The sequence below is a fragment of the Pseudophryne corroboree genome, chromosome 10 (genome assembly GCF_028390025.1).
Source record: "Pseudophryne corroboree isolate aPseCor3 chromosome 10, aPseCor3.hap2, whole genome shotgun sequence".
NCBI lineage: Eukaryota > Metazoa > Chordata > Amphibia > Anura > Myobatrachidae > Pseudophryne > Pseudophryne corroboree.
In genome coordinates, this window is record NC_086453.1 from 62,233,594 (window position 1) to 62,261,022 (window position 27,429).

At 46.1% G+C, this 27,429-nt stretch overlaps 1 protein-coding gene across 1 annotated transcript in view; it reads left to right on the forward strand.

The window, feature by feature from the left end:
• Positions 1-27,056, forward strand: part of LOC134966016 (trans-1,2-dihydrobenzene-1,2-diol dehydrogenase-like) — a 65,246-nt gene extending 38,190 nt beyond the window's left edge. Inside the window, exons 2-7 of the mRNA XM_063942467.1 lie at positions 5,748-5,859; positions 9,960-10,123; positions 15,796-16,048; positions 16,269-16,393; positions 24,720-24,870; positions 26,913-27,056. Coding sequence (XP_063798537.1) covers positions 5,748-5,859; positions 9,960-10,123; positions 15,796-16,048; positions 16,269-16,393; positions 24,720-24,870; positions 26,913-27,016 — 909 coding nt within the window. The 3' untranslated portion in view covers positions 27,017-27,056. The remainder of the gene's footprint in view (positions 1-5,747; positions 5,860-9,959; positions 10,124-15,795; positions 16,049-16,268; positions 16,394-24,719; positions 24,871-26,912) is intronic.
• Positions 27,057-27,429: the final 373 nt, after the last annotated feature.

Consider the following 27,429-nt stretch of genomic DNA (forward strand, 5'->3'; position numbering starts at 1 on the left):
ATGTTTTCAGGATTTCTGATAATTGCTCACTCGAACTTTAAAATAAATACTGAAAACATGACCTGTTGGTTGTATTTGATGACTGGAGTTGAGAACCCCTGATTAAGATATACATTTCCGTGTTTTGTTATCTATGTCATATGAAAGCAGGGATAGGATTTTACATTCACTGATCGTACTAACACATTACAAAACATGGACAACTTCTGTAAAATTTGAATAAATAATATGTGCCATATAAAAATATTCACCACCTGCACACATCTGCCTATGTCACAAAGATTTATGGTCACACACTTGCTCCAAAGGTGTCATTTAATTAAAAAAAATTAATATATTATTTTGTTGGGGGGCTATATTGATTTATTATGGGGCCGTGCAAAGGATGGTGTAAACAGCGCCACAGCCCAGGGTGCAGAGGGAGCACCTGGGGGCACCTGTACCCAGATTGTGGCACATGGCTGCCTGTTTCTGGCCTCCTCTTTTTCATTTTCACGTAAGCTTGGAGGGCAGGGGGCAGACATTGGGAGATATAGGGGTTTATTATGACGGAATTATGTTATTTATAATAGAGGCAAATAGGAATTACAGAGTATTAGCTTCCTGCTTCACAGCACTGAGTTTTGGGTTCGATTCCCAGCAAGCCACAATATGTGTGGAGTTCGTATGTTTTCACATTGTTTTCATGAATTTCCTCTGCGTACTCTGAGCTCCTTACACAGCCCTAAAATATACTGGTAGGTTACTTGACTCCTCACAAAAAATTACCCTAGTGTGTTTATCAGAGCTGTAACTAGACATTTTAGCGCTGTGTGCAAGAAACTGCATCAGCGCCCCCCCCCCCCAATTTAAAATAGGGCCAGTGCACACAGCAAAAATATAAGGGCATGGCTTCATCGGGAAGGGGTGCGGCCACAAAACAATTCATTATTTAAATGACGCCGCACAGTAGCGCCACTTACACACGTTACGCCAGGTAGAGTCCTTTTTTTTTCCTCATTACGCCAGGTAGAGCTCCCTTTTACACAGTACGGCAGGTAGAGTCCCCATTTACAAAGTACGGCAGGTAGACTCCTTTTTTACACATTACGGCAGGCAGAGTCCTCCTTTTACACATTACAACAGCAGAGTCCCTCTTTTTACACCATTACGGCAGTCGGAGTCCTCCGTTTACACATTATAGCAGCAGAGTCCCTCTTTTTACACATTAAAGGAGCAGAGTCCCCTTTTTACACATTACAGCAGCAGAGTCCCTCATTTTACACATTACAGCAGCAGAGTCCCTCATTTTCCACATTACAGGAGCAGAGTCCCTCATTTTCCACATTACAGGAGCAGAGTCCCTCATTTTCCACATTACAGGAGCAGAGTCCCTCATTTTCCACATTACAGGAGCAGAGTCCCTCATTTTCCACATTACAGGAGCAGAGTCCCTCATTTTCCACATTACAGGAGCAGAGTCCCTCATTTTCCACATTACAGGAGCAGAGTCCCTCATTTTCCACATTACAGGAGCAGAGTCCCTCATTTTCCACATTACAGGAGCAGAGTCCCTCATTTTCCACATTACAGGAGCAGAATCCCTCATTTTCCACATTACAGGAGCAGAGTCCCTCATTTTCCACATTACAGGAGCAGAGTCCCTCTATTTTCAACATTACAGGAGCAGAGTCCCTCTATTTACACATTACAGGAGCAGAGTCCCTCTATTTACACATTACAGGAGACAAGGCGCACAATGCGCTCCAAGAAGAAGTGCGCTGTGTGCAATGCGCACACATGTAGTTACGGCTCTGGTGTGTGTGTATATATATATATATATATATATATATATATATATATATATATATATATATATATATATATATATATATGTGTATATATATATATATATATATATATATATATATATATATATATATGTGTGTGTGTGTGGTAGCGTAAACATGTGTTAGTGAATACTTATAGAATAGATAGAAGTTCAATCATCAGTTACATAAGTTTACTCTCAAGGAGCCCCCACATCTCTCACATGTCCTGATAAACTGATTGTCTTTCCTAAATTCTTGGCACTGCCATTGCAGTCCAAAGTTAAGCTAACATTGTAATCGGTACAGCCCATCATATAATACACCATATATAGATTCAAACAGCTTATTCAATCAACACACAATAAACAATAGATAAACTAATCCTACATACCCATATATCAAACGTGATATAATTCTAGTATTATGGAAACATCGTTCCTCGGGTCTCAAGTATGCCTGCAAAATGTTACTGTGCCCAAGCGACGGTGGCCCCCGCATATTGCACATTATCGCGGATATGCAGTCGTGTACCCCACTGGCCGGAGGAAAAGTGTCCAAAAAGCTACAACAATGATTATTTATCTAACAGACTACTGTACGGGTGGTCTTCAGTATGCCGGCTGTCGGGATCCCGGCGCAAAGTATACCGGCGCCGGGATCCCGACAGCCGGCATGCCGACACTTATTCTCCCTCGTGGGGGTCCACGACCCCCCTGGAGGGAGAATAAAATAGCGTAGCGCGCCACCGTGCCCGCAAGGGGCTCATTTGCGCTCGCCACACTGTCGGTATGCCGGCGGTCGGTCTCCCGGCGCCGGTATGCTGGTCGCCGGGAGCCTGACCGCCGGCATACCATACTACACCCCTACTGTACATCAGAGCCGTAACTACATGTGTGCAGGGTGTGCATTGCACACAGCGCACTTCTTCTTGGAGCGCATTGTGCGCCTTGTCCCCGATTGGCCGCCCTTGAGATGACAGCAGGCAGCGGCAGCGCTGGCTTCGAGAGGCTCACAGTCCCGTGTCCCGTGCAGTGTAATGTGTAAAAAGAGGGACTCTGTTGTTGTAATGTGTAAAAGGGGGACTCTGCCTGCCGTAATGTGTAAAAAAGGAGTCTATCTGCCGTACTTTGTAAATGGGGACTCTACCTGCCGTACTGTGTAAATGGGGACTCAACCTGCCATACTGGGTAAAGGGAGCTCTACCTGGCGTAATGAGGAAAAAATAGGACTCTACCTGGCGTAATGTGTGTAAGTGGCGCTACTGTGCGGCGTCATTTAAATAATGAATTGTTTTGTGGCCGCACCCCTTCCCGATGAAGCCATGCCCTTATAATTTTGTTGTGTGCACTGGCCCTATTTTAAATTGGGGGGGGGGGGGGGGCGCTGATGCGATTTCTTGCACACAGCGCTAAAATGTCTAGTTACAGCTCTGCTGTACATTTCACACAATAAACTTATGTACTGTACACCCAGCAAAGTTATAAGTTGTTTGACCCATCCCTGCATTGCTAACAAAATATACTCTGCTTAATTATTTACAAATAAACTGTGTCTTCTGAGAAATAACTTTTTTCCAATGCTATTATCACTATACTATTATTATATTAACTCCCATAGGCTAGGTAGGGCATACTGTACACTGCTGCAGCATAGACAGTGTGTGCTGGTGGCTAGGTAGTGTGCACTGTACACTGCTGGAGTCTAGGCAGTGTGTGCTGGCAGCTAGGAAGGGTGTACTGTACATTTCTGCAGCATATGCTGTATATTGGCTCTTGGGTAGGGCATACCGTACACTGCTGCAGTCTAGGCAGTGTGTGATGGCGGCCAGGTAGGGTGTACTGTACACTGCTGCAGTGTAGGCAGTGTGTGCTGGTGGCTAGGTAGGGTGTACTGTACACTGCTGCAGCCTAGACAGTATGTGCTGGTGCCTAGACAGTATGTGCTGGTGGCTAGGTAGGGCGTACTGTAAACGGCTGCAGCCTAGCCAGTTTGTGCTAGCGGCTAGGTAGGGTGTACTGTACACTGCTGCAGCCTAGGCAGTGCATGCTGGCAGCTAGGTAGGTCGTACTGTACACTGCTGCAGTCTAGGCAGCATGTGCTTGCGGCTAGGTAGGGTGTACTGTGCACTGCTGCAGCCTAGACAGGGCGTGCTGACAGCTAGGTAGGGTGTACTGTACACTGCTGCAGCCTAGACAGGGCATGCTGACAGCTAGGTAGGGCGTACTGTACACTGCTGCAGCATAGGCAGTGTGTGCTGGTGGCTAGGTAGGGCGTACTGTACACTGCTGCAGCCTAGGCAGTGTGTGTTGGTGGCTAGGAAGGGCATACTGTACACTGCTGCAGCATAGACAGTGTGTGCTCTTGGCTAGGTAGGGTGTACTGTACACTGCTGCAGCCTAGGCAGTGTGTGCTGGTGGCTAGGTAGCGTGTACTGTACACTGCTGCAGCCTAGGCAGTGTGTGCTGGTGGCTAGGAATGGCGTACTGTACACTGCTGCAGCCTAGGCAGTGTGTGCTGGTGGCTAGGTAGCGTGTACTGTACACTGCTGCAGCCTAGGCAGTGTGTGCTGGTGGCTAGGAATGGCGTACTGTACACTGCTGCAGCCTAGGCAGTGTGTGCTGGTGGCTAGGAAGGGCGTATTGTACACTGCTGCAGCATAGGCAGTGTGTGCTGGTGGCTAGGTAGGGTGTACTGTACACTGCTGCAGCATAGGCAGTGTGTGCTGGTGGCTAGGTAGGGCGTACTGTACACTGCTGCAGCATAGGCTGTATGTTCGCACTTAGGTAGGGTGTGACGTACACTGCTGCAGTCTAGGCAGTGTGTGCTGGCGTCTAGGTGGGTATGGGTTATAGGGTCGACATGCATTAGGTTAGCAGTCATTAGGTCGACCACTATTAGTCAACAGTGACTAGGTCGACACCTGAAATAGGTCGACACAGTCATTAAGTCGACATGGAAAAAGGTCGACATTAGTTTTTAAACTTTTTTTGGTGTCTGTTTCATCGTAAAGTGACGGGAACCCCAATTAGTGCACCGCGTCCCCTCACATGGCTCGCTTTGCTCGCACATGCTTCGGGCAAGGTGCCTCGCTGCGCTCAGCACTGGTTACTATTCCAAATCGTAGTCCACGTGGATCGTAAAGTATGAAAAAGTAGAAAAGAATATGTGAAAAACGCATGTCGACCTTTTTGCATGTCAACCTAGTGACCATGTCGACCAATAGTGGTCGACCTAATGACCGTTTCCCGTCTAGGTAGGGTGCACTGTACACTGCTGCAGCCTAGGCAGTGTGTGCTGGCGGCTAGGTAGGGTGTACTGTACACTGCTGCAGCCTAGGCAGTGTGTGCTGGTGGCTAGGTAGGGTGTACTGTACACTGCTGCAGCCTAGGCAGTGTGTACTGGCGGCTAGGTAGGGCGTACTGTACACTGCTGCAGCCTAGGCAGTGTGTGCTGGCGGCTAGGTAGGGCGTACTGTACACTGCTGCAGCCTAGGAAGTGTGTGCTGACAGCTAGGTAGGGTGTACTGTATACTGCTGTGCATTGTGTGCTGGTGCCTAGGTAGGACATACTGTACACTGCTGCAGCCTAGGAAGTGTGTGCTGGCGGCTAGGTAGGACATACTGTACACTGCTGCAGCCTAGGAAGTGTGTGCTGGCGGCTAGGTAGGACATACTGTACACTGCTGCAGCAAAGGCAGTGTGTGCTGGTGGCTAGGTAGGGCGTACTGTACACTGCTGCAGCATAGGCAGTGTGTGCTGGTGGCTAGGTAGGGCGTACTGTACACTGCTGCAGCATAGGCAGTGTGTGCTGGTGGCTAGGTAGGGCATACTGTACCCTGCTGCAGCCTAGGCACAGCATGCTGGAACACTGTACATTTTCTGTCTATTGTATAAATGTCTATTTAGTGCAACATTATTCTGATTTGTATCTCCTCAGGTAGTAGCGGTGGCTGCCAGGGATGTCAGCCGTGCTAAGGAATTTGCCCAAACGTTTAACATTCCCAAAGTGTATGATTCATATGAAGAGCTTGCCAGAGACCCTGACATTGGTAAGGAGGTACTGTAGCATGAGAGAAGGCTGATTATTAAGTGGCTCAAATTATGACCGCAATAGCAATGGTATAGAATACGATTACTAGAGCTGCTGCCACATCATGCAGTATAAGGGATAGAGCAGAGCTGCTGCACATGCCCAGTGGTAGCAGCGTCTTCTACCAAGTTTGCTTGTCTGTAGTCCTTACTCAGTGCATTGGACCAGAGATTAGCTATCAGGAAGAAGAGACAGGAGCCTCATCATGAGGTAGGAGAATGTGTGCTTAGAAATTACTGATTCTATTTTTTATTATATGTGTTTATAATAGTATGTTTAACCTTTTCCTGGCCACTTATCTTATTTATATTATTTAAATAAGTTTGATACAGCCTAAACTATAGCCCATATATAGTATTAAATATTAATACTGTATTCTATGTTCCAAAGAGTGGGAGATTACGGAGTGCATTTGGAAACCCCACTCTAGAAATTCTGCATTTGCCGCTGTAGCTCTTTACTGCACTAGAAGAAACCATTATACTTATTCCATATATACCTTACAACTTGATCCACCTCATTTTTAGCCATGCTCACTTCCTACTTGTATGTGCTATTTAAAGATTTTAAAAAAACTTCTATGAGGAATTGGAGCTTTAAGTGCCTTTTTAGGCATGTGTCTCTGATAATATTTCTCACCTTCTAAAAATAATTATCTCCTTTTCAACATCTCTGTGCAGGGAAATATATGTGGCATCCAGACACAGACACAAAGGGGTACATTTACTAAAGCTTCTAAAACAGAGAATTGGTAATGTTGCCTATAGCAACCAATCAGATGCTTTCTACTATTTTCTAAAAGGCAAAAAAGAAATGATATACAGCACCTGATGGGTTGCTATGGGCAACATCACCAATTCTCTGTTTTAGAAGCTTAAGTTAATGTACCCCAAAGAATCCTCTACAGACTCTCAGCAAGTCATGTGATCAGATGAGCTAGAGGATGTGTGTGAGTGTGAGCGTGTGGGGGATCATAGTGAAAACAGAGTTCAGATAGGCATTCCAAAGTGTGTCTGCTCACTTTATCATGTGACTGTGGTTGCCGTGGTAGACAATGACACTGTACAGAACAATACATTATTAATAGCAAAGAAAAAAGACAACAGAAAATGGTAAATACTACTATTCTTATGGCCTGCCAACATAGGTGTACGCAGGGGGGGTGCCTGGTGCGCACAGGCACCCCCTAATGTCTGGCGCCCCGATCTCACATGCCTGATGCAGCGATTGCCGAGCAGGCTGATTACTGTCCCCTCTGCGCCCTGCAGGACTGCATTACTGACCGGACGCCTGGGTTAATCAAGGATGCCACTGCCACCGGCTTTCAAATTCCCAGCTCCACCTCCATGTACAAAAACAGTGTGATGTGATTACGTCATGCTGCTCGCACGTCCATCCGTCACACGCCCACCTCTCTCCTTCTATGCTATGCCAACACCAGCCACTGATGAGGAGCAGCATGCAGCCAGCGTTCCTCTTAGGAAGACAAATTCAGTACTGGCAGACGGCCGGCAGCAGCTTTGACACGTCACTTGTTTTTCCAGCAGCAGCAGCAGTAACTAGTCTGCGACTGTCAGTGTCAGTGAGTGACTGACTTGTAAGTAAGCTGCTGCAGCTTGCAGGGGAAAGAGAGGGGGAGCCAGACCAGGCTGAGGAGGAGCACTGTAATTGCATGAGTGCCATCAGGGGTGTTTGGTGCACACCAGAACATCTGACAATGTATCTGCTTTATTAGGATTGGTACAAAAGTGGATATTTTATATGCGTTGACCATCAATAGATGGTGCTAGACACGCCCAAAAGGCGATGCTAGACACACCCCTCCGACGGTGCACCCCCTAATAAAATGTGCTGCGCACGCCAGTGCCTGCCAAAGTGATTTACAGTAAGGAGAAACACTCTTCACTTTTTCATGGGATGGCTACTTTAAATTCCAAAAACCTGGACCAAATGGCATTTTCAACCATTTTTTTCTTTATGATCAGTTTGTTCACAAACTAAATGTAGTTGGAAGCCCTCAGTGATTACACAGAACAAACACCACACTTACTGATGCAGTCTGAGGTGCATGGCTGGTAACTGTCTGCGGAGACAGGTGCAGGGGATTGATGGTGATGACAGTTTGCGCATCGTACATCATAGCCCCCTCAGACACACACACCCACCCACACACCCTCAAACACACACACACACACACACACACACACACACACACACACACACACACACACACACACACACACACTCAATTTAGAGAGGGGGGGGGGGGGGTCGCTGTTTTAAAAGGAGACTGAAGAACCTGCTCTGACTTTGGGGAAACTCCTTTCCTTTCAGTGGAACAAATATACTGTATGCCATTATTTATCAATGAGTGAGAAATTTCACTGTGAGTGATAAATTGTACCAACCAATCAGCTCCTAACTTCCATGTCATGGGCTGGGTTTGAAAAATGACAGGAGCAGATTGGCTGGTGCAAGTTATCACTCACAGTGAAATTTATCACTCATTGATAAATAAGGGCATTAGTATGGAGAAGGCAGAGCGCTGAAAGACAGTAAATCTACTGCAGACACTAGCGCTCTCAGTTCAGTGATGTGACGCTGCTGCTGCCAATATGAGAAGACAGGGCAAATTCTCCCCAAAAGTTTCTAATCGTGAATTGGCTGCGCAGTCAGCAGCACACGTATTGTCAATAAAATTAAATCACATTTATTAGTAAAACACACTGTTAAATAAATCAATAAAAGTATAAATAAATAAGGACCTCTCTGACATTAAAAGCTACTAACATTGGTATTCTATGGGCCCACAGTATATAAATATCGTAATACATGTTACCTTTTGATTACAGACTATTCAGCTTTAGTAGTGCAGTTAGTGATGTACGTATGTTTGTATGCACTTTCTATGACTGTTCTATTCAATATGGCCCAGTTTATATACGCTTAAAAATGACAAACCTTGATTTTATATATGTGTATATATATATATATATATATATATATATATATATATATATATATATATATATATATATATAAAATTTGGAGAGAGATAAAGGGGACAGAGATAAAGTACTAACCAACCAGCTCCTGTCATTTTTCAAACATAGGGGGTAATCCAGAGTTGATCGTAGATGTGCTAAATTTAGCACATCTATGATCCGTTACTCTGACATGCGGGGGGACGCCCAGCACAGGGCTAGTCTGCCCCGCATGTCAGGCCCTGCTTGCCCCCTCTTCCCGCACAGGAACAAAAGCATTGCACGGCGGTGATGCTTTAGTGCCTGACAAGTAGCTCCCTGCCAGCGCAGCTCTTGCGCGCTGGCAGGGAGCTACTGGCTGCGTCCTGGGTCACAGCGGCTGAGGGTGATGTCACGCAGCCGCTGCGGCCTGCCCCCCATCGGTCCAGACACGCCTCCGTTGTCCGGACCGCGCCCGCCACCAGCGTTTTAATGCTGCTGGCATGCCCCCTCCCACCCCACGACCGCCTCTGCCTGTCAATCAGGCAGAGGCGATCGCAGACCGTAAGATGCTGATAGCATCTCACTGGGCTCCCGGGGTGCGCACACGCAGTGCGGCTGCTCTGTGTGCGCACTCCACACAGTAATTCAGACTGCGATCACTGTTGATGCAGCGATCCAGTCTGAATTACCCCCTTAGCCTGTAACATAGCTGAGAGAGGGTAAGTAGACAAGTGCAGAAATTTCCCAGCAACCAATCAGCTTCTCTCTAGCATTTATCAAGTACATTCTACAAAATGGTAGGTAGATGCTAATTGGTTGCTAGGGGCAACTTCTCCACTTATCCATTTTTCCACTCTTTACAGTGCTTGATACATCTCCCCCCTAATCTTTCACTGCAAGTAACGCTGAGCTGCTTAGGAGTGCGTACACACACACACACACACACACACACACACACACGTACGTGATAGATGTGCTTTAAAGTTTCATGACAATTGGCTTTTTATAATGTTCACAAATTAAAACATATAAATGTTTTTTATCCGTGGTTCCTGCTTCTAGACTCTCACACGTATCTCTTCTCTTACACCAGATGTCGTCTATGTTGGCGCCATTCATACCGTCCATAGAGATGTGGCACTGATGTTTATGAAGAACGGGAAAAATGTCTTATGTGAAAAGCCGATGGCCATGAACCTCTCGGAGGTTAAGGAGCTGACAGCGGCTGCCAGGAAGTACAACGTCTTTCTAATGGAAGTAGGTTCATGTATGTTCTTTACTTTCCCTATGAATCTGTTACATGTATTGTGTGATGCAGGATTTCCTGACTCGGGTATCCCACCAGGCTATGTTTTGAGGATTTTCATTACTGGGAGAAGTAGGATAATTATTGACCCAAGAAGATAGACAAATTCCCTTCTGCATCATTGAAGCAAGTCAAAGCGCTTGCCCTGTGGGTGCGGTAATGCAGCTGGATTTAAGACTCTGGGGTCTATTTACTAAGCCTTGGACGGAGATAAAGTACCAGCCAATCAGCTCCTGACTGCGATGTTACAGGTTGTGTTTGAAAATTGACAACTAGGAGCTGATTGTCTGGTACTTTATCTCCATCCACTTTATCTACGTCCAAGGCTTAGTAAATAGACCCCTCTCTAGCGTAATTCTAAGCAAAACAAATGACACAAGTGGGAAGGAGGGTTCAGTTCCCGGCAGTGGCCTCATCGTGCCTCTAGAATGGTTCTGGGTGCACTATGCGACCATACTTCTTTGCAGATTTACCTTTGCACCCTATTGAGTTATATTAGAAGAAGTGCGAGGCTGAATGGAGCGGTGATGTTCGGAGGTACATCGACAATCTGGATTCCACCCTTGGACTGTAGCTAACAATTATAATGTCTCGAAAAGCACATCTTAGCCAAAGAGGCAGGAGCGTAACTAGAACTTTGTTTGCCCCGTAGCAGCATATTGAAGGGGCCCCTGTCCCAGTGCTTCTTGAGAGACACCTCCCTGCTGCAGGTGTTAATTGTATGCCCCATAATAGTGCCCTAGTTCATTTTCTGAACCATAGTAGAGCCCTAGTTTATTTTATGAACTATCGTAGTTCCCTAGTATACGTGAAGTCACATTGTAGGGCTGCCAGTATACATTATGCCACACAATATCCCCAATTCACATTATAACATATAGGGGTAAATTTACTAAGGTGGGAGGTTTTTTTTAGAACTGGTGATGTTGCCTATAGCAACCATTCAGATTATGGGCTAGTTGCATCATCGCTTGAAGAGTGATAAAATGGATAGAGAAAAAGCACCAGCCAATCAGCTTCTAACTGCCATGTCACAGGCCTTGTTTGAAAAATGACAGGAGCTCATTGGCTGGTCATTTATCACTCTCCATTTTATCACTCTCCAAGCGATGATGCATCTAGCCCATTATCTATTATCTTCTAGAAGCAGCTAGATAAATGTTTAGCAGAATCTGATTGGTTACTATGAGCAACATCACCAGTTCTTAAAAACTCCCACCTTAGTAAATTGTCTCCTGTTCATATTATGCCACATTACAGGGCCCCCTGTTCATACTGTGCCTCTTTATAGTGCCCTCCAGTTCACATTGTGCCACATTACAGTACCCCATTACCATTTTACCATCCACTACACACTCCTCTCACTGACAATGTAATGGCACACAATTCAGGCTGGGTAATGGATAAGACGCAGTTGCTTCTGAGCCCCATAGCAATGGCACCCCTTGCACCCACTATAATTATGCCCATACAAAGGAGGCTATATAGTTTATCTGCAGGGACACAAGGGCACCTGATCCTTGTATTGTTTCCTTCTGTGTACTTCAGTTCCAGCTATTTCGTGTGCACTTCCCTATAGAAACTGCAGTTTTCATCATCAATCATCATCATCATCGTAGATAGTAACTAGATCGACAGTGTCTAGGTTGACCACTATTGGTCGACAGGCACTAGGTCGACAGGGTATTTAGGTCGACATGGTGTAGGTCGACAGGTCAAAAGGTCGACATGAGTTTATTATGGGGGTTTTTTGTGTCGTTTTCTTCATATAGTGACCGGAACCCCAATTAGTGCACCGTGTTCGCTCGCCATGCTTCGGACAAGGTGCCTCGCTCGACACAAATTACCATTCTAATAGTAGTCCACGTGGATCGTTAAGTATGAAAAGGTTCAAAAAAATAAAAAAATCGTGAAAAACTCATGTCCACCTTTTGACCTGTCGACCTAGAACATGTCAACCTAGAAGCCCTGTCGACCTAGTTTCTGTCGGCCAATAGTGGTCGACCTAGATAGTGTCGACTTAGTTACTGTCGACCAAGAGACCGGATCCCCTTCCAATTACCCTATACTCTGTGCAAAGGCTATCCCTCCGAATATATGTTGCGTCTCTTACTTTCAGGAGGTGCGAGCAGGTACAAGCTCTAACTGCTCCCTCATTGCTGCTCGCGGGTCTGAAATTGAATAGCTCTGGGTGCTTTACCCAGGAGACGGACCACGCCACAGCCCACGGGTGACTGAATCTGCACCTAAATGTATCAATAAGTAGTGATGAGCGGGTTCGGTTCCTCGGAAACCGAACCCCCCCGAACTTCACCCATTTTACACGGGTCCGAAGCATACTCGGATTCTCCCGTATGGCTCGGTTAATCCGAGCGCGCCCGAACGTCATCATCCCGCTGTCGGATTCTCGCGAGATTCGGATTCTATATAAGGAGCCGCGCGTCGCCGCCATTTTCACTCGTGCATTGGATATGTTAGGGAGAGGACGTGGCTGGCGTCCTCTCCGTTTATTAATATTGCTGCAAATATTTGTGCTTATTGCTTAATTGTGGGGACTGGGGAGCAGCTGTATTATATAGGAGTAGTACAGTGCAGAGTTTTGCTGATCAGTGACCACCAGTTTTATCCGTTCTCTGCCTGAAAAAGCTCCATATCTGTGCTCAGTGTGCTGCATATATCTGTGCTCACACTGCTTTATTGTGGGGACTGGGGACCAGCAGTATTATATAGGAGGAGTACAGTGCAGAGTTTTGCTGACCAGTGACCACCAGTATTATACGTTGTCTGCCTGAAAAACGCTCCATATCTGTGCTCAGTGTGCTGCATATATCTGTGCTCACACTACTTTATTGTGGGGACTGGGGACCAGCAGTATTATATAGGAGGAGTACAGTGCAGAGTTTTGCTGACAGTGACCACCAGTATATATAGCAGTACGGTACGGAAGGCCACTGCTCTACCTACCTCTGTGTCGTCAAGTATACTATCCATCTAGATTCTATACCTGTGGTGCATTTTAGTTTTGCAGTTTGCGGACAGTGACCACCAGTATATATAGCAGTACGGTACGGAAGGCCACTGCTCTACCTACCTCTGTGTCATCAAGTATACTATCCATCTAGATTCTATACCTGTGGTGCATTTTAGTTTTGCAGTTTGCTGACAGTGACCACCAGTATATATAGCAGTACGGTACAGAAGGCCACTGCTCTACCTACCTCTGTGTCGTCAAGTATACTATCCATCTAGATTCTATACCTGGGGTGCATTTTAGTTTTGCAGTTTGCTGACAGTGACCACCAGTATATATAGCAGTACGGTACGGAAGGCCACTGCTCTACCTACCTCTGTGTCGTCAAGTATACTATCCATCCATACCTGTGGTGCATTTCAGTTGTGCGCAGTATATATAGTAGTAGGCCATTGCTATTGATACTGGCATATAATTCCACACATTAAAAAATGGAGAAAAAAAATTTGGAGGTTAAAATAGGGAAAGATCAAGATCCACTTCCACCTCGTGCTGAAGCTGCTGCCACTAGTCATGGCCGAGACGATGAAATGCCATCAACGTCGTCTGCCAAGGCCGATGCCCAATGTCATAGTAGAGCGCACGTAAAATCCAAAAAACAAAAGTTCAGTTAAACGACCCAAAAATCAAAATTAAAAGCGTCTGATGAGAAGCGTAAACTTGCCAATATGCCATTTACGACACGGAGTGGCAAGGAACGGCTGAGGCCTTGGCCTATGTTCATGGCTAGTGGTTCAGATTCACATGAGGATGGAAGCACTCATCCTCTCGCTAGAAAACTGCAGTGCCACTCCTAGATGGGCCAGGTGTTTGTGTCGGCCACTTGGGTCGCTTAGCTTAGTCACACAGCTACCTCATTGCACCTCTTTTTTTCTTTGCATCATGTGCTGTTTGGGGACTATTTTTTTGAAGTGCCATCCTGTCTGACACTGCAGTGCCACTCCTAGATGGGCCAGGTATTTGTGTCGGCCACTTGTGTCGCTTAGCTTAGTCACACAGCGACCTTGGTGCGTCTCTTTTTTTCTTTGCATCATGTGCTGTTTGGGGACTATTTTTTTGAAGTGCCATCCTGTCTGACACTGCAGTGCCACTCCTAGATGGGCCAGGTGTTTGTGTCGGCCACTTGTGTCGCTTAGCTTAGTCACACAGCGACCTTGGTGCGTCTTTTTTTCTTTGCATCATGTGCTGTTTGGGGACTATTTTTTTGAAGTGCCATCCTGCCTGACACTGCAGTGCCACTCCTAGATGGGCCAGGTGTTTGTGTCGGCCACTTGTGTCGCTTAGCTTAGCCATCCAGCGACCTTGGTGCAAATTTTAGGACTAAAAATAATATTGTGAGGTGTTCAGAATAGACTGAAAATGAGTGTAAATTATGGTTATTGAGGTTAATAATACTATGGGATCAAAATGACCCCCAAATTCTATGATTTAAGCTGTTTTTGAGGGTTTTTTGTAAAAAAACACCCGAATCCAAAACACACCCGAATCCGACAAAAAATTTTCAGGGAGGTTTTGGCAAAACGCGTCCGAATCCAAAACACGGCCGTGGAACCGAATCCAAAACCAAAACGCAAAACCCGAAAAATTTCCGGTGCAAATCTCTATCAATAAGCGTGATATAGTGTGTTTATGTCAAGCACATGTGAGACGACCGTAAGAAGGGATTATAGAACAGTTTGACATATACAGTATAGTAACAATTATACTACACACATTTATTATGATAGATAGTAGTGCAGCGTACAATGAGTGGCTGCTGCGGTGTGATATAAAAGTAAGTTAAATATTTTTATGCATGTTTGAGGTTTGTGCTGTTCATTCATGTTGGGAAACCCATGCACCAAGATTTCCTCTGTATAATGTCTATACAGCTTTCTACTCACGATTAGTACCAGAGTAATACCCCATCGGGTAATGTCACAATGTGAGCTGGGGAACTGAGGCAAGCATGGAGCTTGTACTCCTTCCACTACTGTATGGGTACATTTACTAAGCAGTGATAAGAGCAGAGAAGTGAGCCAGTGGAGAAGTTTCCCCATCATCCAATCAGCAGCTCTGTATAATTTTATAGTATGCAAATTATAGATGTTACGTCAGTGCTGATTGGTTGCCATGGGCAACTTCTCCACTGGCTCACTTCTCTGCTCTTATCACTGCTTAGTAAATGAACCCCTTAGTCACTGATGGGAGATTTCAGAGACCCTGGTGCCTAAAGCAGGGAACACACCCGCCAGTATATCGGCTGTTCAACTGGACGGCCAATATATCGAGGGCACATCGGCGGGTGTGTACCCCCAATATGTCTGTAAATGACGTCATTCCCAGACATATGTCAGCCCTGCTGCACAGCAGATATATATCGGTGCATTGTGCTGTATGTAAGGGCAGACTTGCTGCAGAGGCCGTCTGTGACTGACATCACAACTGGGCGGGCACATGTAAATGCCCGCCCATTTGTGACGTCGGGCACAACAAATTGAAGCTGGCGATCGGTAAGTGTGTATGCACTTGCCGATCGTTAGACAGGGCGGTGAATCAGTCGCCCTAGTATGTAGCCAGCATAACACTCTGTATTCTCTCCTTTTGTTACAGGCTTTTTGGAGCCGCTTTTTCCCAGTCTATGAACAGATCCGCTCCCTGCTGAACCAGAAAGTCCTCGGAGAGGTGAAGGTTGTACGGGCAGAGTTCGGTGCTAACTTGCTCGGCGTGCCCCGGGCAGTGGAGAAGGAGCTGGGTGGTGGAGCAATCCTGGACATTGGTTGTTACTGTATACAGTTTGCCTTAATGGCTTTCAATGGAGAAAAACCAGAGTCTGTAACTGCCAGAGGATTTCTGAATGAGACTGGTAAGCTTCTATTACACCACAGCGAACTGCAACCTGACCAGCTCTGAGCCTTATCCTACAGGCAAAGCAAGGTATTGGAAACCTAAGCAGACCTCCCGACATTCCAGACAGTCACGGCTTCTGAAGGGCAAAGTGGTGTAGCCTACCAGAAATTGGGCACGGATCATGGTGTTATGGTTGTGGAATGTTTTATCCTAATTTGTCCTGATTTCTGTGATAGGTGCTGACGAGACTGTGACGGTTATCCTGCAGTACCCAGGGAAACGTCAGGCCATACTGACCTGTACCATGGTGACCGAGCTGCCAAACCAAGCTGCTATCTGTGGAACCAAAGGGATGATTCAGGTATGCCACACATCTCCAGAACAGTGGCCAAAGGAAATGATAATTCTCTTTTATGTGTGACTTTATTTATTAGTACGTGGTTTGTCGCTCATCCATAGTTTGTGTGCTACTTCAGTAATTAAATAAAAAATACAGAAGTCTAATAAGTCTGAGCCCAATGGTGAGGAGCTTGTAGCTTCCATGTGAGGCAGCCCATGACCTGCATGTACTTCTAGCACATACTACTACTGATACACCATAATGTTGTACCAAAATCTCCTCCAACAAGGTTGTGGAGAGCAGCTTCTACAGAGGACACCCGCATAATATGTCCACCCACCCAAGCACTGGGACACCAACCCAACTTGATGACCCTTTTCTCATACGTCCTAGCGGATGCTGGGGTCCACTTCAGTACCATGGGGTATAGACGGTTCCGCAGGAGCCATGGGCACTTTAAGATTTTTCAAGGGTGTGAACTGGCTCCTCCCTCTATGCCCCTCCTCCAGGCTTCAGTTTAGAAAATGTGCCCAGGCAGACTGGATGCACTCCAGGGGAGCTCTACTGAGTTTCTCTGAAAGACTTTATGGTAGGTTTTTTATTTTCAGGGAGGACTGCTGGCAACAGTCTCCCTGCTTCGTGGGACTTAGGGGGCAGACGTAGGAACCAACTTCCTGAATAGTTTCATGGCTCTGCTTATGGCTGACAGGACACCATTAGCTCCTGAAGGGTACTGAACACTAGCTGAGGCTATGTGCTCACTCCCACAGCGCGCCGTCACCCCCCTAACAGAGCCAGAAGTCAGAAGACAGGTGAGTGTACAAGAAGAAGGATCTTCATCGTGACGGCTAAAAGGTACCGCGCAGCAGGCCGGAACGCTGCGCGCCATGCTACCCAGTAACACAGGCACAACAGGGTGCAGGGCGCGGGGGGGGGGGGGGGGGGCTGGGCAGCATGAAACCTACTCAAAACTGGCAGATAAGGGGACATAAGTTGCTGAGGCACAGTCCTACCCCCGCCAGTATAAAAATTAGTATTAAAAATTCTGAGAGGAAACGTGCCATTACGGGGGCAGGGCTTCCTCCTCAGGCAGCCAGCACACTGCTCAGCGCCATTTTCTCTCCTAGCAAGCTGCAGAGAAGAACGCTGGTCCTACTCCACTTCTGAACCAAGTATCTGGGTGCAAAACAGGGGGGCCACAGTGTAATTTGGTGCTATATTGTGAATTTATCAATTTAAAAGCGCTATAGGTCGGTGGGCATTTTGTGTTTCACAGGATTTTTATAACTGGCGCTGGGTTGTGAACTGGCAAATCCTATCTGTGTCCTTCTGACAGATTTTACTGTGGGTCTGTCCCCTATAAGTCTGTGGTGTGGTTGTGCACGTGTGTGACATGTCTGAGGCAGGGAGCTCTTCTCCTGAAGGAGCCATTTTAGGGACACAGAGTTGTAATGTGGTGACGATACCGGCACACCACGAGCCTGAATGGGTGAAAGAATTACGTGATAGTGTGAATCATATCAGTAAGAGATTGGATAAGTCTGAGTCTCATGCAGAAAACTGGAGAAAATCAGTGGAAGATGTGATTTTTCATAGTTCTGCCTTTTCATCCACAGGAGACCCCTCTGGGTCACATAAGAGACCATTTGCACAAATAGTACAAACTGATACCGACACGGACTCTGATTCCTGTGTTGACACTAGTGATTCCAGGGGAATAGATCCTAAATTGGCAAAAAGCATTCAATACATGATTGTTGCTATAAAGGAGGTCTTGGAAGTTACGGAAGCCCCTCCTTTACCTTAGGAGAAGGCTTATTTTTATAAGGAAAAGAAATTAAGTGTAACTTTCCCTCCTTCTCACGAACTAAATACTCTCTTTGAGGGAGTTTGGGCAAACCCTGAAAAGAAGTTTCAGATTCCCAAAAGAATTCAGGTTGCTTATCCTTTCCCGGCAGAGGACAGGAAAAGATGGGAGTCACCCCCAGTTTTAGACAGTGCTCTGTCACGATTAACTAAAAAGATGATTCTTCCTGCACCTGGGACGGCTTCACTAAAGGAGCCGGCAGACCGCAAGTTAGAGACTACGTTAAAATCTATTTATGTGGCCAATGGTACACTATTCAGGCCCACCATTGCTTGGGCGTGGGTGAGTAGTGCTATCGAGAAATGGTCGGACAATTTGTCATCTGAAATTGACACAATAGATAGAGACGAGATACTCCTAACGTTAGGTCATATCAAAGACGCTGCTGCATACATGCTAGAAGCCATGAAAGATATTGGGCTCTTGGGTTCAAAAGCCGCTACCATGGCTGTCTCAGCTCGAAGGGCGTTATGGATTAGCCAATGGAATGCTGACGCAGATTCCAAAAGAAATATGGAGGCTCTCCCGTATAAAGGGGAGGCCTTGTTTGGAGATGGGCTGGAAGCTTTAGTCTCTGCGGCTACCGCAGGTAAGTCGACATTCTTGCCTTTTGCTCCTGCGCCGGCGAAAAAGTCACATCACTCTCAGATGCAGTCTTTTCGGCCCAACAGATACAAAAAGGGTAAAGGTTCCCCTTTCTTTGCAGGTAGAGGGAGGGGAAGAGGAAAGAAGTCTGCAGCGTCTCCAGGATCGCATGAGCAGAAATCAACCCCTGCTTCTGCCAAATTTGCAGCATGACGCTGGGGCTCCCTTGCGGGAGTCCGCTCGGGTAGGAGCACGTCTGAAACTTTTCAGTCAGCTCTGGTTTCAATCGGGCCTGGACCCATGGGTCTTGCAAATAGTGTCCCATGGATACAAACTGGAGTTTCAAGACGTCCCCCCATGCCGATTTTTCAAATCGACCTTGCCAGCTTCTCTTCCAGACAGAGAAGTAGTATCAGCTGCAATTCAAAAATTATGTCAGGATCAAGTCATTGTACTGGTACCCTTGTCCCAACAGGGAGAAGGGTTTTATTCAAGCCTCTTCGTAGTTCCGAAGCCGGACGGCTCGGTCAGACCGATTTTAAACCTGAAATCTCTGAATCTTTACCTAAAAAGGTTCAAGTTCAAGATGTAATCTCTGAGAGCAGTGATTTCCAGTCTGGAGGAAGGGGACTTCATGGTATCAGTAGATATAAAAGATTCTTACTTACATGTTCCCATTTATCCTCCTCATCAAGCGTATCTGAGATTCGCAGTACAGAATTGCCATTACCAGTTCCAGACGTTGCCGTTTGGACTCTCCACGGCACCGAGGGTATTCACCAAGGTGATGGCAGAGATGATGGTCCTCCTTCGACAACAAGGAGTCAATATAATTCCTTACCTGGACGATCTCATGATAAAAGCGAGATCCAGAGAACGGTTGGTGAAGAACACTGCACTCTCCCTGTCCGTACTCCAACAACACGGTTGGATCATGAATTATCCAAAGTCACAGTTGGAACCGACAACAAGATTGTCCTTTCTGGGGATGATACTGGGCACAGAAGTACAGAGGGTATTTCTTCCAGTGGAAAAGGCTCTGGAAATCCAGAGAATGGTCAAGCAAATTTTGAAACCAACAAGAGTGTCGATCCATCAATGCATTCGGTTGTTGGGAAAGATGGTAGCGGCCTACGAGGCCATACAGTTTGGCCGATTCCATGCCAGAGTATTCCAGTGGGACCTGTTGGACAAGTGGTTCGGATCCCACCTACACATGCACCAGAAGATAATCCTGTCCTCCAAAACCAGGATTTCGCTCCTGTGGTGGCTGCACAGTTCTCACTTGTTAGAGGGACGCAGGTTCGGGATTCAGGACTGGGTCCTAGTAACCACGGATGCAAGTCTCCGAGGCTGGGGAGCAGTCACACAGGGAAAAAGCTTCCAAAGAAAATGGTCAAGTCAGGAAACCTGTCTTCACATAAACATTCTGGAATTGAGAGCCATTTACAACGGCCTTCTACAAGCGGTGCCTCTTCTTCAAGATCAACCCGTGCAGATCCAGTTGGACAATGTAACAGCAGTCATGTACATAAACCGTCAAGGCGGAACGAAAAGCAGAGCGGCAATGGCAGAGGTGACAAAGATCCTCCTCTGGACAGAAATACATGTAAGAGCTCTGTCAGCAATTTTCATTCTGGGAGTGGACAACTGGGAAGCAGACTTCCTCAGCAGACACGATCTCCATCCAGGAGAGTGGGCCTCCAAAAAGAAGTCTTCGCAGAGGTGACAAGTCTTTGGGGAGTTCCTCAAGTAGACATGATGGCATCTCATCTCAACAAGAAGCTTCAGAGATATTGTTCCAGGACGAGAGACCCTCAAGCAATAGCAGTGGATGCACTGGTGACCCAGTGGGTGTTTCGGTCGGTATATGTCTTCCCTCCACTTCCACTAATACCAAAAGTTCTCAAAATAATAATAAGAACAAGGGTTCGAGCAATCCTCATTGCACCAGACTGGCCAAGGAGGGCTTGGTATCCAGATCTTCAGGAGTTGCTCATAGAAGATCCTCGGCCTCTTCCTCTTTGCGAGGACCTGCTGCAGCAGGGGCCGTGCATGTATCAAGACTTACCGCGGCTACGTTTGACGGCATGGTTGTTGAGCGCCGGATCCTAACCCGAAAGGGTGTTCCCAAGGAAGTCATTCCCACTCTTATTCAGGCCAGGAAAGGAGTAACGTCTAAACATTACCACCGTATTTGGAGAAAATGTGTGTCTTGGTGTGAATCCAAGAAGGCTCCTACGGAAGAGTTTCAGTTAGGACGTTTTCTCCATTTTCTGCAGGCAGGTGTGGATGCGGGCCTAAGATTGGGTTCAATCAAGGTCCAGATTTCGGCCTTGTCAGTTTTCTTTCAAAAACAATTAGCCTCCCTTCCAGAAGTTCAGATGTTCGTGAAAGGGGTGCTGCACATCCAACATCCATTTGTGCCTCCGGTGGCACCTTGGGACCTTAATGAATGTGGTTTTGCAGTTCCTTCAATCAGATTGGTTTGAACCTCTGCAAGAGATAGAATTGAAGTTTCTCACTTGGAAAGTGGTGATGCTCTTGGCCTTGGCATCCGCAAGGCGGGTGTCTGAATTGGGGGCCTTGTCTCACAAGAGCCCTTACCTGGTCTTCCATGAAGATAGGGCAGAGTTGAGAACTCGCCAACAATTTCTTCCAAAGGTGGTTTCGTCTTTCTATATAAACCAACCTATTGTGGTGCCAGTGGCTACTGACACCTTCACTGCATCAAAGTTTCTTGATGTGGTTAGAGTTTTGAAAATTTATGTCGCAAGAACAGCTCGGATACGGATAACAGAGGCTCTGTTTGTCCTGTATGACCCCAACAAGATTGGGTGTCCTGCTTCTAAGCCAACCATTGCGCGCTGGATCAGAGGGACGATTCAGCATGCTCATTCCACGGCAGGATTGCCGATACCAAGGTCGATAAATACCCATTCTACTAGAAAGGTGGGCTCATCCTGGGCGGCTGCCCGGGGGGTCTCGGCATTACAACTTTGCCGAGCAGCTACTTGGTCAGGGGCAAACACGTTTGCAAAGTTTTACAAGTTTGACACCTTGGCCGATGAAGACCTCAAGTTTGGTCAATCGGTGATGCAGGGTCATCCGCACTCTCTCGCCCGTACTGGAGCTTTGGTATAACCCCATGGTACTGAAGTGGACCCCAGCATCCTCTAGGACATATGAGAAAACAGGATTTTAATACCTACCGGTAATTCCTTTTCTCCTAGTCCGTAGAGGATGCTGGGCGCCCAACCCAGTGTGTACTTTACCTGCAGTTGTTAGTTTGTAGTTACACAAGTGTTGTGTTACGGTTATTTTTCAGCATGTTGCTGCAAATTGTTCATGCCCGTTGGCATGTGTTATGTTGAATGCCATGTTGTGCGGCATGGTTGAGGTGTGAGCTGGTATGAATCTCACCGTTAAATTAAAAGTAAATAATTTCCTCGAAATGTCCGTCTCCCTGGGCACATTTCCTATACTGAGGTCTGGAGGAGGGGCATACAGGGAGGAGCCAGTTCACACCCTTGAAAAGTCTTAGAGTGCCCATGGCTCTTGCGGAACCGTCTATACCCCATGGTACTAAAGTGGACCCCAGCATCCTCTACGGACTAGGAGAAAAGGATTTACCGGTAGGTATTAAAATCCTGTTATTTGATTCTTTTTTTGGATGGATGGATTTGTAGCCATGTGACCCAAAGCAAATACAGGTTGAGTATCCCTTTTCCAAAATGCTTGGGACCAGAAGTATTTCGGATATCGGATTTTTCCGTATTTTGGAATAACTGCATCCTATAATGAGATATCATGGCGATGGGACCTAAATCTAAGCACAGAATGCATTTGTTTCATATACACCTTATACACACACACACACACACACACACACACACACGCGCGCGCACACACACACACACACACACACACACACACACACACACACACACACACACACACACCATGAAGGTCATTTAATACAATATTTTTAATAACTGTGTATTAAACTAAATTTGTGTACATTGAGCCATCAGAAAACAAAGGTTTCACTATCTCACTCTCACTCAAAAAATTCCGTATTTCGGAATATTCTGTATTTCGGAACATTTGGATATTGGATACTCAACCTGTATCTCAGATTCTCTGGATCCACCGAGCAGAGCATTATATTTCTGGAATCTCACAGCTGCTACTAGGAGTTGTAACAGACAATAAAAAACTGTATTAGTGTAGGACAAGGGTTTGCTCTCATTGTTTCTGCATAATGGTATATCCCAGTGCGGGGTAGATGCTTCAAACCTTGGAGAGAGATAAAGTACCAACCTACCAGCTCCTAAAATGTCAGGAAGACAGGGTCACTGTGACATGTCTACTGGAAATTAATTCAGCCTATCTTGAAACTGTTATTCATAACTGATCTCATCAGCAGAACCTTCCTTCATTTGTTGTCACTGCAATTTCAGGCTTTCAGGGTATTTGCAAGGGATGTACGTACTATCCCTTTGGTTGGGATCTCAGTGGTCCACATACTGACGCCGGGATCCCGGCCACCAGAATGCCGGCAGGAGGCCAAGGGATATTCCCACTCATGGGTGTCCACGAGACCCATAGAGTGTGAATAAAACCTGTGGTGAGCGCAGCAAGCAACCGAGGCCCACAAGGCCTTGTATCAGGAACAGTCCCTGACAGACACTTTCACGCAAAAACAATACAAACAAGTGTTTGTACGGGATATCACAGACTGTGGGCCTAATTCAGCATTGATAACAGCAAATTTGTTCTCTAATGAGCAAAACCATGTGCACTGCTGGTGGAGCAGATGTAACATGTGCAGAGAGAGTTAGATTTAGGTGGGTTATATAATATTGTTTCTGTGCAGGGTAAATACTGGCTGCTTTATTTTTACACTGCTATTTAGACTTCCGTTTGAACACACCCCACCCAAATCTAACTCTCTCTGCACATGTTATATTTGCCCCCCCCGCCCCCCCTACAGTGCACATGGTTTTGCCCGTTGGAGAACAAATTTGCTGCTGCAATCAGGTCTGAATTAGGCCCTGTGAACGGGAAAGCACAGTCTGTTTCCCGGATTATCAGAACTCAGAGCCAAGTGACTGCTGCAAAGGCTAATGCGTTTTTCGGATGCATAAATCCCAATCCAGTTTATCATTGTAGAAGACACTGTTCAGAATATTGGGTATGTTTTCTTGCACGAGGATGTATAAGAGTGTTTGTGTTAAGCTCTTTTCTATGGAGGCAATGGAGACAAACTGGGGTTCTTTACAGTGGGGGTAAACGGTGCTCTGGAGGTGACTTAATTAGAATGTACAAATTTATCTCATAATATATATGATTTGCCTGATGAGTTTTCACACACAGGACTGCGAAAGTGGCATCCACTAAAGCTAGAAAGGCCATTTCACGATGTGAATGGCCAAATATTCTCTGTAAAGTGCTGCGGAATATGTGTGTGCTATATAAATAACTGGTGGTAATAATAATAACTCCTGCATGTAAGGGTAGTCACACTATGGCTTTCTATAATGTGGTAGAGGTCACTGGATTAGCTAGGTCTAGAGCGACGTATAGTATCTCTAGCTAGAATTATCACATGGGATTTTTGGCGTCAGGGAGGAATGGTTACCGAGACGGGAGGACAGATTGGCAGCTGCATCACTAGTGTGGTGTTGGATCTTCCCCTGGATCATCACGATTAGAACGTACAGTGGTTTGAACGCAGGAGATTTCTGTGATGATGTAACTTGTGCTTTGTTTCTGTGTAGAGTAAGACTGCCCTAGGCAGCACTGCAGCGTGAACTGGTTCGAGTTTTATTCCATAGTATAAACCAAGTCCATCACGTGCTACATAATGTAATTCTAATTTATTCTATCCAGATTCCGTCCTACGTCTGGTCTCCAACTTCCATAATCGTCAACGGGAAAGAAACCAAGTACTCCCTTCCCCCTACCACAAGGCACCTGAACTTTAATAACAGCACTGGACTGAGTTATGAAGCAGAACATGTGCGACAGTGTCTATTAAAAGGTAACATGAGCCCTGATACATACTGTAGGGGATTATGTTAAAGGTTCCGAGATGGTCAGAATAGGTGGATAATTGTAGGTGAGGAGAGGGAATGGAGACTGTGGAATGGGAAATAACACCTAGGGTAAATGGAAGTCTGTGACTTGCAGGCATTGGTGAATCTCCCTGATGTTTTAAAGTGGCAATTATTTTAAAGAAAATTCAAGCCTGGTTTTGCTTTTTAAATGATTACCACTTTGAATCATTGGCCAGACCAGCCGGGATCTTGCCGGGGCCTACAAGCCACATTACATTTACTAATTAATCTAAAAAACAGAACAGATCCCAAGGGCAGTTTCTTCAGAAGGTAATTTACCACAGTGGGAAGAAACCTGAGCCCCCGGAGACATGGACACGTTGAGACTGTAAGAAGAGGGCATAACGGGTCTGAAACAAATGCCCAGTTGTGTAAGGCATTAACGCAAACCAGGGTTATAAGTCAAACATGATGGTAAAGGAGAAATAAAAGAGGGCAGTTTTGACCTAGACGGTAGAGACAAGGATTGAAAGCTTGGAGAAAGCGGCAGGTCATTGAAATTACTACATGGTGAAAGGGGGATGGGTAAAGAACAGTGGTCAGGGGTGGGAAGTAAGGATGGCAGGGGGGGTCATAAAACAAGCAAACAGCAGCTTACAGATATTAAGCAACCCTAAATAACAATTATAAAGAGGAATGTGTGTGGTTTTGAGGATAATCTAGATCAGTGGTTCCCAAACTCAGTCCTCATGGCACCCTATCAGTCCAGGTTATAAGGGTATACATGCACGAGCACATGAGGCTAAATTAGTACCTCAGTCAATTTTATTTAACCATTTGTACTCAGGCATGGTATCCTTAAAACCTTGACTGTTATTAGGTTGACTTGAGGACTGAGATTGGGTACCACTGATCTAGAATGGCAGTCTTTGGGGGCAGGGGATGAATTGCAGAGGTCTGTGATGGAGGCATTTGATTAGAGTAGGTTTTTAATGTGGGAGGAAATCAGGGAAGGATCTATGGAGCGAGTGTGGGAAGCAGCTGAGGATAGCTGGGGAATGGAAGTACGAGGAGAGACCAGGTGGAGTAAGGCCAGGCACTCAGGATTGAAAGGTGAATGTGACAGATATATAGATAGATAGATAGATATAATATGTGCTCTGGTCATGAGGTAAGATTTGGACGATGGGACATCAGCACTGTAAAGCCCCACACACACTAGACGAGAAAGTGAAATATCTCGCTCAGAAGGGCCAATCTGAGCAAGATCTTTCACAATCTCGTCCAGTGTGTATACTCAGTGTCGTTAACAATGCGCACTCCCGTGTTTCGTTAATGACCCCCTCCCTCGTCTGAACATGTACAGACTAGGGAGGTCCTGGTTAATGACAGCCATGCTGCACCTGCAGCAGGACCGTCGCTCCCTTTCCCGCTGGCATCGGCAAGTGTGTATGCACTTGCTGATGCTGGCACCCCGCCGCCGCCAATATCGGCGGGGAACGGCTAGTGTGTACTGGGCTTAAGAGTAAGTACCTGTGTAATGTTGCAGGGCGATATGAACATTCATTAATGCACCCACGATGAACGATGCACGGCCCCGCGGTCATACATGGTTGGTTTTCCGTCATTTTGCAGTGCAAGCCAATTGGGACAATATCGAGATCGATCATTGTCCATATTGCTGCTGTCACCCAGTGTGTAGGGCGCATTACATAGATTAGCAGGTAACATAATATGTGGTATATAGGATGGAATAACAGCTGAACATGGGGATCCGCTAAAGAAAGTTTAGCGCTAAGGGCAGGCCGGATTTATCCTGCAGAACATGAATTGTTCAGAATTTTCTACTGGTTAAAAAGGTGGAAAGTTGAGGAGAAGCAGAAGAGACCTGGGGATACAGGCTGCCATTGCCAGAGCAAAGCGTTCTATCATTTCATTATCCACCTATTTGTAAATACACACCCAATAATACAATGCGAGTTGCTTTCTAAGTTTATCTAATCACGACTGTCATTTTGTGTTTCAGGAGTGAAAGAGAGCCCAGTGATGAGCCTGGCTGACAGCGAGTTGTTGGCTGGCATTATGGAAGAGGCACAAGTACAACTTGGGATCAGTAAGAAAAGTGAATGAATGTAAAAGTCTAAAATGCAGAAATAAACACTTTGCGACACCTTTGTCTTGTTTCTGTAATTCTGAGGGTCTCGCCTACAAATCACTGCACACAGGAGTGCAAAACCCTCTGCGGTGATGTGGATTATCATGGCTCGCAGAAATCTAGATCTCCAGATGGGTTTGTGAAGGAAAAGCATGGTGCAAGCAGACCATTACACTTGGCAATGGTAGGAACTGGGCAAACCAAGGAGAGGGTGAGTGAGGCTTATCCAAGTATTAGGAGAAGCCCCATTGCAAGATGGACTGCTGATGATATTGACACTCCATTGTTCTTTGCCTGCCTCCGAACAGTCTAGTTTGTGGAAGCATCTCCAGATTAGACACTAGGGCAGGGAGGAGCAATGGGGGTCATTCCGAGTTGTTCGTTCGCT